We start from the raw sequence: 20359 nt of genomic DNA on the forward strand, positions 1-20359 counted from the left end.
CTCCTTCTCCAATTTCTAAGCCCTGAAATGAAATACCAGTCCAAAACTTTTGTCTTCAATGACAATCCATGCAATGGGCAAAGTCAACTCCTAGTATCAAGAATGTATCAACAAGATCAGACTTGTGAAAATAAGAAAACATCTTCATGCTAGACAGTGAAAGATCATGCATTTATCAAAAAGTGAAAGATCCAAAAATGCATGCATTTAACAAAAAGTGAAAGATAAAAAACTAGACTACCAGAGGTTGAAGACACCAAATAGGTTGAACCATAGTAGCAGAATGAAACTCAGAGCTAGGAATAAGATAGGTAAATAGGTAATCTTTCATCATTGGATTGGTTTTTTTATTTTTAAAATAACCCCATGACCAGCTCAAATCTATACATATCTTCTATGGTATTTTAAAAACAGCAAATACGAGTAAGTCTTTAGTAGTGACATAAATGGATTACAAGGTGGATAAGCCTAAGACTGGATCCAAGAAAAATGGGTCACAAGGTGAAATTGCTAGACTTATCAACTAAGCTTTAATGGTTTTTTGAAGGTTGAAACTTGTTTTAATAATCCTGTCTTTATTAAGAAATTGATAAAAGTATGGAGATGCGACATTGGGCACCTGCTAAACATCCACTACCTACTTAATTTATTGAGTTGAACAGATTAAGAACACATATTTCATGTACAAACATGTTCACACGTGCTCTGTTTCCCCAAGTTCTTTATTTCCTTTGCAAACAGAATTCACACTATCTTAATTAGCAATGTCTTTGTTACCTGTATCATTTTTTTTATTTTATCAGCCATGTGCATTAAAATAAAGAAAGTCAACACTGTTTCCCCAACTTCTTTATTTCCTTTGCAAACACAATTCACACTATCTTAATTAGCAATGTCTCTGTTACCTGTATCATTTTTTTTATTTAATCAGCCATGTGCATTAAAATAAGGATAAATTACTTATATACACATATATAATTTCCTTATTCTCTATTTTTCCCTACTTTTTAAAAATATTACATAAATTCCTTTTTTCTCCTAATTTTAAACACTACCGGATACATAAAAGTCACCAGCCAAACCCACAGTCACCACTCCATTTTTCACTCCTATTTTCTCACCCTAAATTCACTCCAAATGATTAGCAGTTACAAAATTCATATCCAAATTTGATTTTCAAAAAGTTTAAACTAATCAAACATAAAAAAAAATATTAAAAAATATTTTCAAAAAATTTAAACTAACCAAAAATAAAATTGAATTAAAAGTGGAGTATTTCCTCTTTAATATAATCCTATACGGCTAAATGGGTTTGTTGAAAATACTTCCTAATTAACTTTAGGCTGATTTTTGATTAGTTGCATCAATTAACTTGTTAGTCATACCATTTTTTTAGGAATGCAAGGTGGATGCAGCTAAGCCTATAGCGCCAAAAATAGGTCACTAGTTTTTGCAATTATATATGTAATAAATTATTTTTATTAGTACTCATAATAATGTTTGATCGTTACAGTAGTAATAACTCAATTATAGAAATAATAAATTTAAATAAAAAATTGCCGGATACATAATTAATTCCACAATTTTTTTCTCCCCTTTTCAAGTCATAAATCTCTCCACAATTATCTTACATTAACTAGAATTTTAATGTATCTAGTTAATTTTGTTTCTTAATTAATGTATAATGACTTTGTTTCAATACTACGATACATTACAAGTAGTGTATCATGTTCAAATATTAGTTTTGATACATAACCCTAATTAGTTTTGATACTTGATACAAAACTTCCACCAAATGTATTATTTATCATTTATCTAGGTGTGGTTATGTATCTTCTACCTTATTCAAATTTAGAAGGATATGTATCCGTACACAGTATCAAATTATATGCGTGATACATAAACTTTGTGTTATGTATCACAGACCAAAAAAATATGCTATTTGGAACATTTATCCCTTTCTTATTTCACTCCACAAATCTCTCCTTATTTTTAGTCACAGAATTTTGATAGTTATTTTCTCATTTACGTTTGAAATTCAAAATCATACTCTTTTATGTAGGTTAAGAATATTATTTAGACAAAAAAGTTTAAAAAGGATATTTATGAGTCTTTTACATATTTTTAAAATACTTCAAAATTTATAATAAAATAAAATAAGTGAACTTCAAATTTTCAACACTAAAACGTAAATTAGAAAAAAGAAGAAGTAATAGTATTAGTTATTATCTGGTAATAATTAATATAATATTTATACATTTTTCATAAGTTGAGCTGGTTATGGACTCTAACAACTAATCATTCATTGAAACTGATTAGGATTCTTGTATTATAATTTAATCTTCGTGTTGTCTCATAATAATATTAGTTTCAATTTCACCAAAATTTCATATGATCTAATATTTTCCTCTTTTTTCTGGTGTTTTTCATAATCAAATTTCTTTAATGGATTGTGTTTGTTCATGTATCTAATTGATAACTTAATTCTTATTTATTGTGATACATTTATAGATACACTTTATTTCAGCTTACATACATCCTTCTTTCACAACCTTATTGTATCAAATACATTATTATCAACTACAAAATGATACATTATGTAAGTTATACATATCTTTCAAGGTAAACAATACAATACTTATCAATTTACATAAGATACATAATAGTAATGTATTGTGCACTAATTTTTTAGATATGATACGTAAATTCGAATTTATACTAAATGTATCAATTCATAGCAACTACCACACGGTAATGTATAGATCTCAAATTTAACATCTTATGGGCAACAATTACTTATTTAATGTATCTAGCATAAATACAATAGTTATCAATTTAAACGAGATACATAAATAGTAATGTATCATGCACTAATTTTTTATACGTAAATTTGAATTTATACTAAATGTATCAATTACATAGCAACTACCACACAGTAATGTATCATCTTAGATCTAACATCTTATGGACAACAATTATTTATTTAATGTATCTAGTATAAATACAATACCTGTCAAGTTAAACAAGATACATAAATAGTAAAATGCTAAGCAGCAAAGATATTCATGATGTATCTTCTTCATTTTTTTTGACAATTTGAATCAAAATTGAAAGGATCTTCAATAAACTAGGAGAAGAATTTTGAATCTCAAAATTTTCAACAATTTTGAATCAAAATTAAAAGGATCTTCGCTGAACTGAGAGAAGAAAGAATCTTGAATCTCAAAATTTTTGATAATCTTGAATCAAAATTGAAAGGATCTTCGATGAACTTGAAGATTCAAAAGGATATCGTTTCATCCAACAACAATTCCATCACTTTTTTATCCTTCATAACTCACCTTGCTTACCCAAAATTTCCACAAAAAATTTTGAATCAAATCTAAAAGGTTTCTTCGTTGAACGGGGGAAGCAATTTGAAATTTTGAATTTCTTCGTTCTATTAGGATTTTTCTGAAGCAAAAGAGAAACTTGATGTTCTTACCAATTCCATCGAACAAATCAAAGATGGACTAGAGAAATGGAAGGTTGAGTGGGAGGAAAAGGAGCTTCATCTGATGTGTTGCATTAATAAAACTGAAGAAGAAAATTCATTAATGGAAAAAGAAATCAACCGGTTATTAAATCTGCTCAAAGATAACGAGGATCAAGCAAATAAAAGCGTAATTTATGGGATTTAATTAATTTTCAGATTTTATTCCTTTTTTAGCGTAACAGAAAGATTTTTCTTGTATTAGAATTAATGTATCCGGATGGTGAATTAATGTATCCGGATGATGACTTATGTATCCGGAAGGTACAAATTTTAAGGGATTATTGTAATTAGAAAAAAAGTATGGATAGGATGTAATTTACTCATAGATTCATGTAAGTTATACTTAAAATAAACAAAGTCAACAAATTAAACCTCCTCTTTAGTATATTAGTGGTCATTAATATATCTTAGTAAGTAAACTGAGAACCCTACTAGTGAAAAAAACTGAGAATTTTAATTTCTCACAGGAGCAATAAGCTTTAATTTTGTTCGCTGATAAAAGTTACAGCTCCTGAAGGAAGCGGAGATCTTCAATGGACTCTATTCCTGGAAAGAGGCTTCTCACACGATGATATCACATCTTAGGACCAAAATTTCCGTTCAACTGCTCGTACGCCATCCTGTACCCACTAATTAGCTCTTCCAGGAAAGTGTAATCAAACTTCTAGCATAGGCATGATGACATTATTGTATGTGTTGCTCCCCAATATACACGCAAGTGTACGTGGTCACGCAAGTAATATAGATTCTTTAAGAAGCGAGTTATCGTTCCCAAGGGACTTATGATCAATTTATATTTAACACTTAATTCTACAAATAAAAGTAAAAGTAACATCTTCAAGAGTTGATAATTGATTGTTAACTACTACTAATTATGCACTAACTGAAAGTAACTAATTGTGAACGACTTTAATATGCTGTTTCAAACAAGTTAAAAGAGATTCCAGGGCTGCAGCATATAATGAATATCATGTATCATATTATTGGCTTAGAATTAATTTTAGTTGTCAAGTTACTGGTTTATAGGGTTGTATGAGTCGAGCTACACACCTCTAGTCGTCTACTCCAATTAGCTATCTAACTACATCGTTGAGCGGGATAAATAGACTAACTGACGAACATTTATATTTCATCCTACTTCGTAACCAAGCAAGTTGTTCGTCCGGGAGTCACTCCTAAACACAAATCACCTCAATCTAATGGGTCAATCGAGCTCTCTATATTCTCTGGTCTATCTAATCCCTCCTCTCTTGATTTTAAAATTAGACAATAGATTTATCTTATGGTGAGCAAGCATAAAATACTGAAACAAGAATATAGAAGTAACTTATAATGACAACCAAGATTTAATTCAACAAGCCTTTAATAATCAACAGATCATTCGTAGCTACAACCCCAAAATTAGGGCGTTTAGCCATTCATGCTATTAGAAAACAAGAAAATACAATAGTTCATGCAATTTCCGAAAAATAGAAGAGTTAAAGGATAAAAACTTATTACAAACTTGACTTCTTGCTCTTGCACACTTAAATCAAAAGTCGAACCCCGATTATGGAGCCCTAAGGATCTATTTATAATAGTAGGAAAAGTTGGGAACAAATCCTACTCAAAGTAGGAATCCTATTTAATGTTTAAAACTTGGAAAAGTCGGCAAAAGAGGGACGTGTCGCGCTTCCTATCACCCCATGAACATGCTCCGGCTGTATCAGTGTTGGCGCGCCGCACCTGAGAAGGGCCTGGCCTCTGAATGTTGAGCTTTGGCGCGTCGCGCCTCTCAACGCACCTGAGAAGGGCCTCTGAATGTTGGGCCTTAGCGCGTCGCGCCTAGCAGTGCGCCTGACCTTGGGGCTTTCATCCTTAGCCGCTTTTCATGCTCTTTTTCATCTCTTTTCTTCAAGTTGACTCCAATTCCCTTGAGAGTTCCTGAAACAATTAATCATGTGTGTAAGTGAATAATCATCACAAGTTACACCAATAATTAAGCTAATGACTAGAGATCATTCTTCAATCTAATCGATTCATGGGCACATATTGACAACTTGTTACGACCCGATTCTGAAAACTAAGGTTTCAAAACCAATTTCGCAACTTTGGCAATTTTGGTTATGTTTTGAAAAAAAAATTATAATTTGGAAGTCACCACTTAATTTTTAGAAAAAATTAAGAAAACCATTTAAAAGGGGTAATTTTTAAAAGAAAAACATTTGAATAAACCAGAGTCGGGTAAGGGTTCAAATAATTCTCTAAGGAAGGGTTTAGGCATCTTAGAGAATTCGCTAACACACGGTTGACCGACAGATTTAAAAATTTGGCTAATTTTATATAAAAAAGGGTTGCTTAAAAAATCTTATTTGAAACTTAAATAAAAATATTTTGAAACTTGTGAAATCTCAAAAAAAAAAACCTAACTTAAAACTTTTATCCATAGTCATGTTTTGAACCATACGATTAATTCAAACTCATAAACATGGATTAAAGGACCTTGTTTAACAACTACGAAAGGATATTGAAAATCCTTAAGTCATTCATACAAAGTCCTGAGTTAATTTTAAAGACAACTAATTTAGTTTAAGAAACTTAACAATTTTATCCTATTCAAAAATTTGAACTAAATAATTAGTTCAAACTCATAAATGGATTCAAAGCTTTTTTAATAACTATGAAAGAACATGAAAGGTTCGTAAGTTATTCTAATAAGCTTAAAATTGTTTAACTTAAAATGAATTTTGAAAATTTAAATACTTAAAGTAAATAAACAACGAAATAGAAAAGTCATGAAAGAACTCCCGAGGATTCATCTAAGTTAGATATGAGAAGAAAAAGTTAGCACTTACAATAAACAAAATAATAATGAGGATATAAAGTAAACAATGAATAAAATAACTGAAATTTCCAGCCCCTATTCGACCATTTTGGGGGGTGAAATGTTAAATCTGTTGCTTCATCGATTAAGGGTCTTAACCCAATTTTGCTCCTCATTTAAGCTCTTTCTAGCTGGTGCTGCTATTGATTAGTTTATTGAACCTTTAAGTCCAAACTTCCAATTTTCAACACCTTTGGGGGCTGCTGTTGGTTTGCCTCTGTTGGTGCCATTTTCAGGTCTTTCAAGACCAAGAAAATGCACGTTTAGCCTTTTAGGCTACTGTTGTTGCTGTCTTCTTGGATGTTTAACCCAATAACATCGTTTTTCATTCGACGACATAGGGATTGACTCAAGAAAGGGTGTATGCAAGGGGTGAGAGTCCAAATGGGACTCAACATGAGAGTGAGTTCATGCGAAAAAGAAAGAGGAAACAAGAATTAGAACCAATACGAAACAATATCAAGTCAAGCTAATAACTTAAGATGTTTATTATGACTATAAAAGTGCATAATTTAAAACATATATTCATATTAAAACTTAACAAACATGACAATCTATAACATGCATTATAAGCAGATAACAAATTTAAAAGCTCATTGCCATAGCCATCGAATATAATTATTGCAAAATATGTCAACACTAGGCAGAATTCTCAAATAGAACTAATCCTAAGGATTCAAGAGAAAACACTGATATATTATAACTTGTCATACCATTGAACTTACCTAAGCCTAAAGAAGTAGTAGAGAATAAGGATGAGTTGTGACTATCCTAAACCATGGAGTTGAACATGCACCTTATTTAAACCTTGAGTCAATCACACTTGGATATTAATGTTAACTCCACTAATATTAATAGCAAAAAAAAAAAAAAAAGTCAATACAAGCTAGGTTGAATCCAAATGCAAGGTGGGGAGTATGAAATTAAGCTTCTACCTATAAGAACAAATAGAAATTAATTCTAATTCCTAGTCAGCAAGCAGAACAGCGGAGAATGAACTATAAAGCTACATTTAATCAAGGAACACATAAGTGAAACATGAAGAAAATAGAGGCATATGGAGTTGCAAGATTACCGGAAAAGCATCTTAGAAAGAGAAAATCGATGAAGAGACAAACCAATAACTATTTCCATTTTTTTAAAAATCAAAGCAATACTCTTTATGGAGAAACAAATGTTAGGAACAACAATACAACAGTGACAACTACGAAACTAGAAACTAAAGATGGTAAGAATTTAAACAACTCCTGGAATTAAATTTAAACTAAGACAAATCCCCTAATGCTTATGGAAAGAAAGTAACCCAACTTAGATGAGAAGAGGATTAAACTAAAACACATAGCAAGAAACTGAAGATCAGGAAATCTCAACTAGCCCATGAGTTCAAGAGAACATCAAGCTAAAAAAATAAATATGCAATACACCTCAACAACAAGATTAACTTTAAATTGAATAAAGGTACATTTTCAAACCAACAGTAAGGAAATTTAAAGATTTGGAATTCATTTTAACACAAACCGCTACTGAAATGAACTCGAAATCATAACAGAACATATGTTATTAGCAAATTAAAACTTGAACAAATATCAACTATGAAGAAACATGAACAATGAAACCACCAGACCAAAGAGAACATTAGAAAATAAATAAAATTTCCAAAGCAACAACCTTTAACAGAGAACCTGAACTAATATATTTGATATCTCTATGAGTCAATTGTGCAAACACGGAATTGAATGCTTATCATTATAGCAACAAGCGTAAGGACTATAACCGAGATGAACATTAATATCCAAGACCAAATCAGGCGAGCAACATGAATAGAACACCAAAGAAGCTAGGAAAATTTACGACTACAATAACAAAACAGTAAGAACAAGAGAAACATTATTAGCTACTAAAATGTTAAATCAAAGTCTAACACATGAAAATTAAAACAAAGCTAAGAACACATAATAAATAGAAAGCATAGAAGAACTGGGAATTAAACGAAACAAAGCTAAGAAAGAATTACCTCTTTCCGGGCAACGAACTGAAACAACAAGTTGAGAAGACGACTCCGCCACCTCTTCCAACTCGAACAACCACAAAATCCACAAAGATTAAACTATTGAACCAAGATTTCCCAAACCTTTTAGGGGTACTCTCAAGTCTCAAAAACGTCCTCCCTTGAACAGTGAGAAGAAATGGGTTTATATAATAGAGATTTGGGGGGGAATTTTTGTTAGCAACGATGTGGGAATTGGGAAATTTTCAAAATCCCTTAATAGATAAGGTTTACGAGCTGGAGGAGGTACGAATTCGTACCAAATCAAACGGTTGAGAAGAAATTGAGAATTAGATGGATAAGAGTCGCGTGGCTCGTCTAGAAATTTCTTGGAACGCTATCTCGTGTTGAGCACGCACGTCGTACGGATGAGACGAGGGAGAATGAGGATGTCACCTGGGTTCGCGTCGTTCTCTGGAGAAGATGAGGGAGAAGGAGCGCGTAGAGATGAAATGGTGCTTTCTTTTGATGAAAAAATAAGGAGAGTGGAGAGCGTGGGGGATAGAAAATTAGGAAGAAAACAAAAAGTGGAATAATCTAGGGTGTGGGCTGGTTTATTGGTTTAATTTGGGCTTGAACTTGTAGGAAATTAAAAGGGCTAAAGGGATCTGGTTCATGGTTTATTTTTATCAAATTCAAATCGACTTCAATTAATTCAAATTTGATAAAATGGAAATGAGACAAATTATAAACTCAATTAATTACTCAAACTTCTTAACTTCAACAATACAAAATAACTATTTCTAAAAGAAAGATTCTTATTAAATTGTGAATTAATCATTCTAAAGGAAATAAAATGCATATTTATTTAAAACTCTATTTTTACTGAAAACGACTATCTAAATATTTATTCAAATTGAAAGTTATATATATATATATATATATATATTAAGTATAAAGCTATATAATCTATATGAAAAATGGCAAAAGGTGCCTCGAAAATAATTTAAAGTATTTTAGATTTGCAACATTAATTATTTCAAACTTATTTAAAATTGAAGAAGCTTGAAAATTAATTAAATCGTGGAGGGTCAAAATTAGGTGTCAACAACTGCCCCTCGTTTGATTAGGATGGATGAAAGAGATTCGAGGCAAATGAAATTGACGAATCCAATTTTGTCCGTCCACTAATTCATCACTTTGGAATGATAAATGGTAAGGATTTTAGAAGAATTATGGCCGGACCCCAATATTGAGTTTCCTACTTATCTCAGGTTACATGAGAACTCAGGCCACTAGTAATTCGAAAGACGCTTGATTTAACACACAATTTTGAAAGAATGCAAAAGCTATTTTGGTGTCGAAGTATGGAGAGACCAAAAAGCTCGAGAACAGAGTGATCACAGAATTGTTGGAATACAGTTGAGTTTTCAACATTAAGTCCGCCTACATATCCCTAAACTTTGGGAATCAGACTGCTTGTAGTTCGACTTAATCGATTGAAAAGGGAATCTCGTATGCGGAAATAACCTTTAGCTTAAGGATGAGTGACAAATTAATTGAGCGTAGAAAAGAGGCTTGCAAACATCTCAACTATGAATGTGGGGCCCTTCACATCCATAGAGTAGAACTTACATAAATATAATTTCCAAAGCTCTAGGTGTATTGTCACTCGAATTTGAAAATTTGCCTCTCGTGAGAGTTGAAAATTTCACTGAAGGTGAAACTGAGACTATTTACATCCCAAGAAATACCCACACGCCTTAGGATAGGGATGTGGTTTGAGTGTGGTGGAAGTCGCTCCTCAACTCGCGTCCTAAGAATTTGATATTCCTCTTTGGACTATGTCCCAGTTCGCTGCTAAGAAAAATTCCACGTTGTGTTGCGTCCTATTTTGATGTAGTCCACTTCATGTGTTTCAAAATCTGGAGAAAATTGTCAGTAGAAAATGTAATATAAATACAAATATAATTTGGGCAAACCTGGTTTAACATGTCAAACTGAAGGAGATGACAATCCAATTTCAAGTGTATTGCCCTTGAATGAAGTGGTGATTCAAAGTGATATGTCAATTTAAACGAGGTGATGATTCAATAACATAATATAACATGTCACTTTTTAGGGAGATGACTTCCCAACATGTCACTTTTTAGGGAGGTGTCATCCCAATATAATATAACCTTGTGTTTAAGGGTGGTAATGTCCTAATATAATAATAACGCGTCACTTTGAGGGAAATGATTGCCCAATGCAATATAACCTGTCATATTCTGGATGGTGACGCTTCAATAATAATTTAACGTGGCACGTTGAAGGAAGTGACGCCCCAATAATATATTGTGCCACGTTGAAGGGAGTGACTTTCCAATAATAATTTAATGTGTCACGTTGAAGGAAGTGACGCTCCAATAATAATTCAATGTGTCACGTTGAAGGAAGTGACTCTCCAATGCTAATTCAATGTGTCACGTTGAAGGAAGTGACTCTCCAATAATAATTTAATGTGTCACATTGAAGGAAGTGACTCTCTAATAATAATTTAATGTGCCACGTCGAAGGAAGTGACTCTCCAATAATAATTTAACGTGTCACGTTGAAGAAAGTGACGCTCCAATAATAATTTAACGTGTCACGTTGAAGAAAGTGACGCTCCAATAATATAACGTGTCGCGTTGAAGAAAGTGGCGCTCCAATAAAATTTAACGTGTCACGTTGAAAGAAGTGACTCTCCAATAATAATTTAACGTGTCACGTTGAAGAAAGTGACGCTCAACTAATAATTTAACGTGTCACGTTGAAGGAAGTGACGCTCCAATAATAGTTTAATGTGTCACGTTGAAGGAAGTGACGCTCCAATAATAATTTAGCGTGTCACATTGAAGGAAGTGACGCTCCAACAATAATTTAACGTGTCACGTTGAAAGAAGTGACGCTCCAATAATATTTTAATGTGTCACGTTGAAGGAAGTGACGCTCCAATAATATAATGTGTCACGTTGAAGGAAGTGACGCTCCAATAATATAACGTATCACATTGAAGGGAGTGACGCTCCAATACTAATTTAACGTGTCACATTGAAGGAAGTGACGTTCCAATATAACTCCTTGTGATAAAGAACAAATCTCAGAATAGGGAGTATAGTTATAACATGGTAACTTGATTAGCTCCCGGGAGTTTGCGAAGCCGATAACATCTCTGGATGTGATTAAAACTTTGTCGTTCCTGTGCTCATCGAATTTTTTTTTAGATAAGAACAAAGAAATTAATAAATGTCAAGACTTTTAAACGCGTCATGGCGATAGCCATAGAGAATGACGGATTCTGGAAAAGTGCTTTGAGAACTTATAATGTTGAAACAAGGTAATAATGACCGATTAGGGATGTCACGTAAAGTGAGTCCCTACTTTTAGTCTGGAATCTCTTATTAAAGAGGGATTTTCTTGAAAAGAATATATGAAACTTGAAGTTGAACGGAGATTTTGAGAACTTTGAACTATTTCAAAAAGTTTCCCGTGTTTCCAGTCCAAGGGTACTTAGCTGAAATAATTTGCAAAAAATGAAGGATGACTGATTCCAAAACATGCCCAGTTTCCTTTGAGGTCTGTAGTTTGAAATAGTTAGAAGACCGAATCCTTATATAGGATTGCCTACGTATCTTGCTGGAACAAGAAATCAGGTCTGACGTAGTTCGAACCAGAGTACTTAAAGAATTTAAAGATAACAAAAGATTTGTCATAGAAAAGGCAAAAGGTTAGAAATGATGGAGAGCAAAACTCATCAACGTAAAATAGAAGATAAGAGTAAGCTTATTGGATAGGATCCTTGGTGTCAGAAATCTTTCATAATAATATCTTTGGATAAGAACTAGTGCATATCCTTTGTCTGGTGAACGTCTGGCTTGATCATTCAAAATTTCAGAAGATCTTTTAAAATTTTACCTTCAATTCTGGTAATAATACCTGCAAAACTCAGTCGTGAGTTAGTAACAAAATAAAATTATCAAAGTAAATGATATAACAAAAGATAAGTTAAGGATGAAAATTTTCAGCTTATATTGGTCTGGATAACGTCTTATGGTCTTCGCCATTATGCCAAGCTATTCCATCTTTAAGTCACAATAAAGCGAAAGGAAATTTTAGAAGATGAGTAAGAGTAGAAATCTTTTGAGTTATGACGAGGCCATTGTGAGTCCAATGATGCCTTGTAACTTTGTAGTTCCTGCATCCAAAGAAAAATTCTTAGTTTTGAGAGACTGATTCATGTTGGTTTTGCCTTGCTATCCTGATACTCATTTGCCTTCTGGATTACAAGCTTGTCTGGTCTTGAAATGTCGCTTGATCTAAAGAAAAGTTCTTAGTTTTGAGAGACTGATTCATGTTGGCTTTGCCTTACCATCCTGATGCTCCTTTGCCTTCTGGATTACAAGTCTTGAATTGTCGCATGATGGAATTTTTGAGGACCTCCTCAAAAATTCTGCCCCGGTTTAAAACATAATATAACTTTTGAACTTTCTGTAGTTTTTTGGTTAAATTTTTGAGTGAATCTCAAAGATTCTGCCTCAGTTGTAACTCTGAAGTGATCCTTGATTTTGGCTTTGTTGGAAAAATTCCTCTACTAACGAATTTTGAGATCTTCTCAAAATTCTGCCCCAGTTTCCATTATAATGAAAAATAGAAATCTTGCGGGGAATATGATCGAGCCGGTGTGGCGCCTACGTATCCCGTTGAGCAGGATTCAGGTCAAATGTAGTTTCAACATAAAAAGAAATTAAAATATTTTTGATAACTTGACCGAAGCCAATGAAGGCCGCTTACGTATTCCACTAGGGAAATCAGGTAGAACGTAGTTCAAGTACAAGGAAACATTAAAAAGGGATAAATGGGTGACCGAAGCCGACATGGGCCGCCTACGTATCTCATTCTTGAGAATTCAGGTCAGACATAGTTCATTACAAATGAAAGATACAAATAAAATCCCAACAAACGATTACAAAGGAAACAAAGCGATAAAAATACGATTACAGGGAAATGAAACAACAAACTCCAAATGCAAGACTAAAAGATGTCAAAAGTGCGACTTCCAAGAAACTTGCTTCTTTGCAACTGGTTATGCTAACAACTACTCCTTATGCTTGGGTAGTGGATTGGTGTTCACATTCGGTGGAGCTTGAGCAAGTTTTACCACCTCGTTGTCAATCAGATCTTGAATTTTGTGCTTCAGAGTGATACATTTCTCAGTATCATGCCCAATAACTCCTGAATGATAAGCACACTACTTGTTTGGGTCATACCACTCGGCTGAAGTGTTCACAGTCTTGGCTTCCACTGGATGGAGTATTCCTGCCTCTTTCAATCTCTCAAAAAGTTGAGTCTGAGTCTCGCACAATGGAGTGAAGACTCGGGGAGGCTTTCTCTCAAAATTGGGACGAGGTGCCTCGTTTCGATGATTTTGCATTGGTCGTGGAGGACGAAATGTTGTTTGATTGTTGCAAACATAGTATTGTGAACCAGAATAGCCTGCAGGTGGTTGACGGTTATATGAGGTAGCTCCCCGAGTTGTTAACATCATAACATCTTTCTCCTTTTTCGTTCCACTTCCAAAGGAACCTGTTTGATAGGCCCTGTTAGCAAATTGAGATGAGGTGTAACTCGCTATTCGGCCAGTCTTGAGACCGTCTTCAATCATTTCTCCAGCTTTGATAACTTCTGCAAATGTTTTTCCACCCATTGTCACCATACGCTCATAGTATTCTGAGTCTTGAGCTTGAATGAAGTAGGTGATCATTTCTGATTCCTTCATAGATGGGTGCACCCTAGCAGCTTCCTCCCTCCAACGAATGGCATATTCTCGAAAGCATTCAGTCGACTTTGGTTTTAGCTTGGTAATAGAGATCCTATCAGGAGCGATTTCAACATGAAACTTGTAGTGATCCACGAAAGCATTCGCTAGATCATCCAAAGTACGCCATTTAGACACATCTTGCTTTGAGTACCACTCCAAGACTTTTCCAGTCATACTTTGATTGAATAGCTTGATTCGTATCCCTTCGTTGTTTCCAACGCCAATCAACTTTTCACAGTAAACTTTTAAATGGAAGAAAGGATTTCCTGATCCGCTGAACTTTTCAAACTTTGGAATCTTGTAACCGAGTGAAAGCTCAACCTCGGGGAATGTGCACAACTCTTCGTATCTAACACTCTGGCTACTATCGAACCCACGAAGACTTCTCATAACATCTTCTAAGCTTTTCATCTTCCTACTCATCATTTCAGCATCAATTGATTTTGCGTCATTTTCAATTCCAACATAGGGATTAACACCTTGGCGGTAAAACTCTTGAGCCTTGGTAACAGGTGGAGCAGTGACATAAGTGTGCACTGGCGGAGCATGATGTGTTACCGTTGGAGCTTTTGGTGGAGCAAATGTGTACACAAGAGGAGTATCCTGAGTTAAATGGGGGAGGGGAGCACTTTGAGTTTGCTGAAAGGTGGTAAAATGATCTCCTTGATTGAGCTCACTTGAAGTCCAAAACGAAGGTGGCATGGGCCCTTTTTGGCGAGCATCAGGTGGTAGGTTCTGAGAAGTAGCTTGGTAATGAGCTACCAAGAGATTCAGTTCACCAATTTGTCGCTCTAGACGAGCGATGACTTTCATGGGTGATTCTGTTGCTATAGAGGCACTAGGATTGGCCGCAATAGATGAAGTAGGGATCATTTCAGATGAAGTAGTTGTGTTGATAGTGGAACCATTTTTGAGCGAATCCTCTTAGTAGTCCAAGTAAGAAATGATGAGTCTGAAGCAATTTTCTTGACCTTAGACCGTGTAAAATATGAATGTTCTGCCAGTGGGTACTTTGATGAAGTGAGCAAGTTTGATTTCCAACACAAATCAGTCTCTCCCTCTAAAAACAACTCAATAAATAAATAAATAAGAGAGTTAGTCCGTTAATCATAATAATCAACCAAAGTAACATATAAAACGAATAACATTTGTTTTTCTTAAAACAAATTAGTCCAAAATCCGAAGAACAAAGGACTCTAAAAGGGTGACAAAATGGGAAAACTTCGATCATTTTGTGCACTAAAATTTTAGTGAAATAAAGGAATTTGAACAAAGAAAACTATATAATTTGAGTAAAGATTCAAATGTACCTTTTGGAAGGTTCAATTGAAAAGTCCTTTCGAGAAACAAAGACGTCTTAAAGTTGATTTGAAACTGACGGAATATTTAGTAACTCCGGCTAGGTAGGTATAAAAATAATAATTTTCAAGAAACAATGAGGTCAACGTGAATTTGGATGATGACCTAATAAAATTTTTAAAGCTCTATTGAACCTAGAACTTGAGTGATTTTGAACGTATTTTGATAAAGAGTTAAAGAGTATTTTGAAAGGCTTGAAAATTGAGTATAAGGTTTTGAGACTTTGATATAGAATAATGGACCAATTACGTTTAAAGCAAAACATATGTATATAAACACATAGGTCAAACAAGCACAAACGAAACAAAATTTGTAATATTTAACACACAAACAATATATAACGCCTCCTAACATAAATGTGACCTTTTGAGCCAAAGGTAGGCCTAACGTTTGAAGGATGTGTATATCGTTTGTGAAACATTCCATTGCCCCAAAAATATTTATACAAACCTTATGAAAAAAACAAATGGGGATACATATTAGAGGAGAGGGAAATAAATATCAGTCCCACGCAGGGGTACAATGGTAAACTAAACTAAGCTTTCATATGTAATCTTTATTCCCGAACTTCTTGATGCTTTTGAATTTCTTCTGGATGAGGAAAATCTTCCTTTGACTTAAATAAAGAAACTACCTAAAAAATAAAAATCCAACCCCAAGGGACAATGGTACGCACAAATCGACATACATATCCTTCAAATTTAACAAATAGTTGGATGATCGTCTTATATTGACCGTGGGTCAATTAGACACAAGGTAGTCTTCTAATGGACCCAATACACCTTGGGTATTGAGTCATCTTAGGTTAATGCACCTAAATGAGGGTTTTGGTTTGGCTCTTCGCTAGTTGACTAAGAGTGACTTTTGAAAGACCGGGAACCCAAGCGGACAACTTAGGTTGGAACTCACAACAACCATTGGACACATGACGTACCAATAAATTGCCGATCATTCCGAAAAAGGTTGAGTATAAAAAGTCCGGATGCAATTATGCAGAAACCGTTCTTTAATATACCATACAAGTATCAGAAAAATGTCAAGAATGCAATATGACGGTTAATATTCAAAATTTAAACACATAATTGCATAAAGTAACAAGTAATGCAATAATAGTTAGCCAAACAATAAAATCCTTTTGGTTAGAACCTAGATGAATCCCCAGCAGAGTCGTCATTCTGTTACGACCCGATTCCGAAAACTAAGGTTTCGAAACCAATTTCGCAACTTTGGCAATTTTGGTTATGTTTTAAAAAAAAATTATAATTTGAAAGTCGCCACTTAATTTTTAGAAAAAATTAAGAAAATCATTTAAAAAGGGTAATTTTTAAAAGAAAAACATTTGAATAAACCAGAGTCGGGTAAGGGTTCAAATAATTCTCTAAGGAAGGATTTGGGCATCTTAGAGAATCCGCTAACACACAGTTGACCGACGAATTTAAAAATTTGGCTAATTTTATATAAAAAAGGGTTGCTTAAAAAATCTTATTTGAAACTTAAATAAAAATATTTTGAAACTTGTGAAATCTCAAAAAAAAAAAACCTAACTTAAAACTTTTATCCATAGTCATGTTTTGAACCATACGATTAATTCAAACTCATAAACATGGATTAAAGGACATTGTTTAACAACTATGAAAGGATATTGAAAATCCTTAAATCATTCATACAAAGTCCTGAGTTAATTTTAAAGACAACTAATTTAGTTTAAGAAACTTAACAATTTTATCCTATTCAAAAATTTGAACTAAATAATTAGTTCAAACTCATAAATGGATTCAAAGCTTTTTTAATAACTATGAAAGAACATGAAAGGTTCTTAAGTTATTCTAATAAGCTTAAAATTGTTTAACTTAAAATGAATTTTGAAAATTTAAATACTTAAAGTAAATAAACAACGAAATAGAAAAGTCATGAAAGAATTCCCGAGGATTCATCTAAGTTAGATATGAGAAGAAAAAGTTAGCACTTACAATAAACAAAATAATAATGAGGATATAAAGTAAACAATGAATAAAATAACTGAAATTTCCAGCCCCTATTCGACCATTTTGGGGGCTAAAATGTTAAATCTGTTGCTTCATCGATTAAGGGTCTTAACCCAATTTTGCTCCTCATTTAAGCTCTTTCTAGCTGGTGCTGCTATTGATTAGTTTATTGAACCTTTAAGTCCAAACTTCCAATTTTCAACACCTTTGGGGGCTGCTGTTGGTTTGCCTCTGTTGGTGCCATTTTCAGGTCTTTCAAGACCAAGAAAATGCACGTTTAGCCTTTTAGGCTACTGTTGTTGCTGTCTTCTTGGATGTTTAACCCAATAACATCGTTTTTCATTCGACGACATAGGGATTGACTCAAGAAAGGGTGTATGCAAGGGGTGAGAGTCCAAATGGGACTCAACATGAGAGTGAGTTCATGCGAAAAAGAAAGAGGAAACAAGAATTAGAACCAATACGAAACAATATCAAGTCAAGCTAATAACTTAAGATGTTTATTATGACTATAAAAGTGCATAATTTAAAACATATATTCATATTAAAACTTAACAAACATGACAATCTATAACATGCATTATAAGCAGATAACAAATTTAAAAGCTCATTGCCATAGCCATCGAATATAATTATTGCAAAATATGTCAACACTAGGCAGAATTCTCAAATAGAACTAATCCTAAGGATTCAAGAGAAAACACTGATATATTATAACTTGTCATACCATTGAACTTACCTAAGCCTAAAGAAGTAGTAGAGAATAAGGATGAGTTGTGACTATCCTAAACCATGGAGTTGAACATGCACCTTATTTAAACCTTGAGTCAATCACACTTGGATATTAATGTTAACTCCACTAATATTAATAGCAAAAAAAAAAAAAAAAAGTCAATACAAGCTAGGTTGAATCCAAATGCAAGGTGGGGAGTATGAAATTAAGCTTCTACCTATAAGAACAAATAGAAATTAATTCTAATTCCTAGTCAGCAAGCAGAACAGCGGAGAATGAACTATAAAGCTACATTTAATCAAGGAACACATAAGTGAAACATGAAGAAAATAGAGGCATATGGAGTTGCAAGATTACCGGAAAAGCATCTTAGAAAGAGAAAATCGATGAAGAGACAAACCAATAACTATTTCCATTTTTTTAAAAATCAAAGCAATACTCTTTATGGAGAAACAAATGTTAGGAACAACAATACAACAGTGACAACTACGAAACTAGAAACTAAAGATGGTAAGAATTTAAACAACTCCTGGAATTAAATTTAAACTAAGACAAATCCCCTAATGCTTATGGAAAGAAAGTAACCCAACTTAGATGAGAAGAGGATTAAACTAAAACACATAGCAAGAAACTGAAGATCAGGAAATCTCAACCAGCCCATGAGTTCAAGAGAACATCAAGCTAAAAAAATAAATATGCAATACACCTCAACAACAAGATTAACTTTAAATTGAATAAAGGTACATTTTCAAACCAACAGTAAGGAAATTTAAAGATTTGGAATTCATTTTAACACAAACCGCTACTGAAATGAACTCGAAATCATAACAGAACATATGTTATTAGCAAATTAAAACTTGAACAAATATCAACTATGAAGAAACATGAACAATGAAACCACCAGACCAAAGAGAACATTAGAAAATAAATAAAATTTCCAAAGCAACAACCTTTAACAGAGAACCTGAACTAATATATTTGATATCTCTATGAGTCAATTGTGCAAACACGGAATTGAATGCTTATCATTATAGCAACAAGCGTAAGGACTATAACCGAGATGAACATTAATATCCAAGACCAAATCAGGCGAGCAACATGAATAGAACACCAAAGAAGCTAGGAAAATTTACGACTACAATAACAAAACAGTAAGAACAAGAGAAACATTATTAGCTACTAAAATGTTAAATCAAAGTCTAACACATGAAAATTAAAACAAAGCTAAGAACACATAATAAATAGAAAGCATAGAAGAACTGGGAATTAAACGAAACAAAGCTAAGAAAGAATTACCTCTTTCCGGGCAACGAACTGAAACAACAAGTTGAGAAGACGACTCCGCCACCTCTTCCAACTCGAACAACCACAAAATCCACAAAGATTAAACTATTGAACCAAGATTTCCCAAACCTTTTAGGGGTACTCTCAAGTCTCAAAAACGTCCTCCCTTGAACAGTGAGAAGAAATGGGTTTATATAATAGAGATTTGGGGGGGAATTTTTGTTAGCAACGATGTGGGAATTGGGAAATTTTCAAAATCCCTTAATAGATAAGGTTTACGAGCTGGAGGAGGTACGAATTCGTACCAAATCAAACGGTTGAGAAGAAATTGAGAATTAGATGGATAAGAGTCGCGTGGCTCGTCTAGAAATTTCTTGGAACGCTATCTCGTGTTGAGCACGCACGTCGTACGGATGAGACGAGGGAGAATGAGGATGTCACCTGGGTTCGCGTCGTTCTCTGGAGAAGATGAGGGAGAAGGAGCGCGTAGAGATGAAATGGTGCTTTCTTTTGATGAAAAAATAAGGAGAGTGGAGAGCGTGGGGGATAGAAAATTAGGAAGAAAACAAAAAGTGGAATAATCTAGGGTGTGGGCTGGTTTATTGGTTTAATTTGGGCTTGAACTTGTAGGAAATTAAAAGGGCTAAAGGGATCTGGTTCATGGTTTATTTTTATCAAATTCAAATCGACTTCAATTAATTCAAATTTGATAAAATGGAAATGAGACAAATTATAAACTCAATTAATTACTCAAACTTCTTAACTTCAACA

At 33.6% G+C, this 20359-nt stretch overlaps 1 protein-coding gene across 1 annotated transcript; it reads right to left on the reverse strand.

The window, feature by feature from the left end:
• Positions 1–13657: 13657 nt before the first annotated feature.
• On the reverse strand, positions 13658–15100 carry LOC125833146 (uncharacterized). Its single transcript, XM_049512289.1, has one exon. It carries the CDS (start codon positions 15098–15100, stop codon positions 13658–13660), a length of 1443 nt encoding a protein of 480 aa, XP_049368246.1.
• Between the last annotated feature and the right edge of the window lie 5259 nt (positions 15101–20359).

This window comes from Solanum verrucosum, unplaced genomic scaffold (assembly GCF_900185275.1).
Source record: "Solanum verrucosum unplaced genomic scaffold, falcon-dt-bn FXZP01000100.1, whole genome shotgun sequence".
NCBI classification, from domain to species: Eukaryota; Viridiplantae; Streptophyta; class Magnoliopsida; order Solanales; family Solanaceae; genus Solanum; species Solanum verrucosum.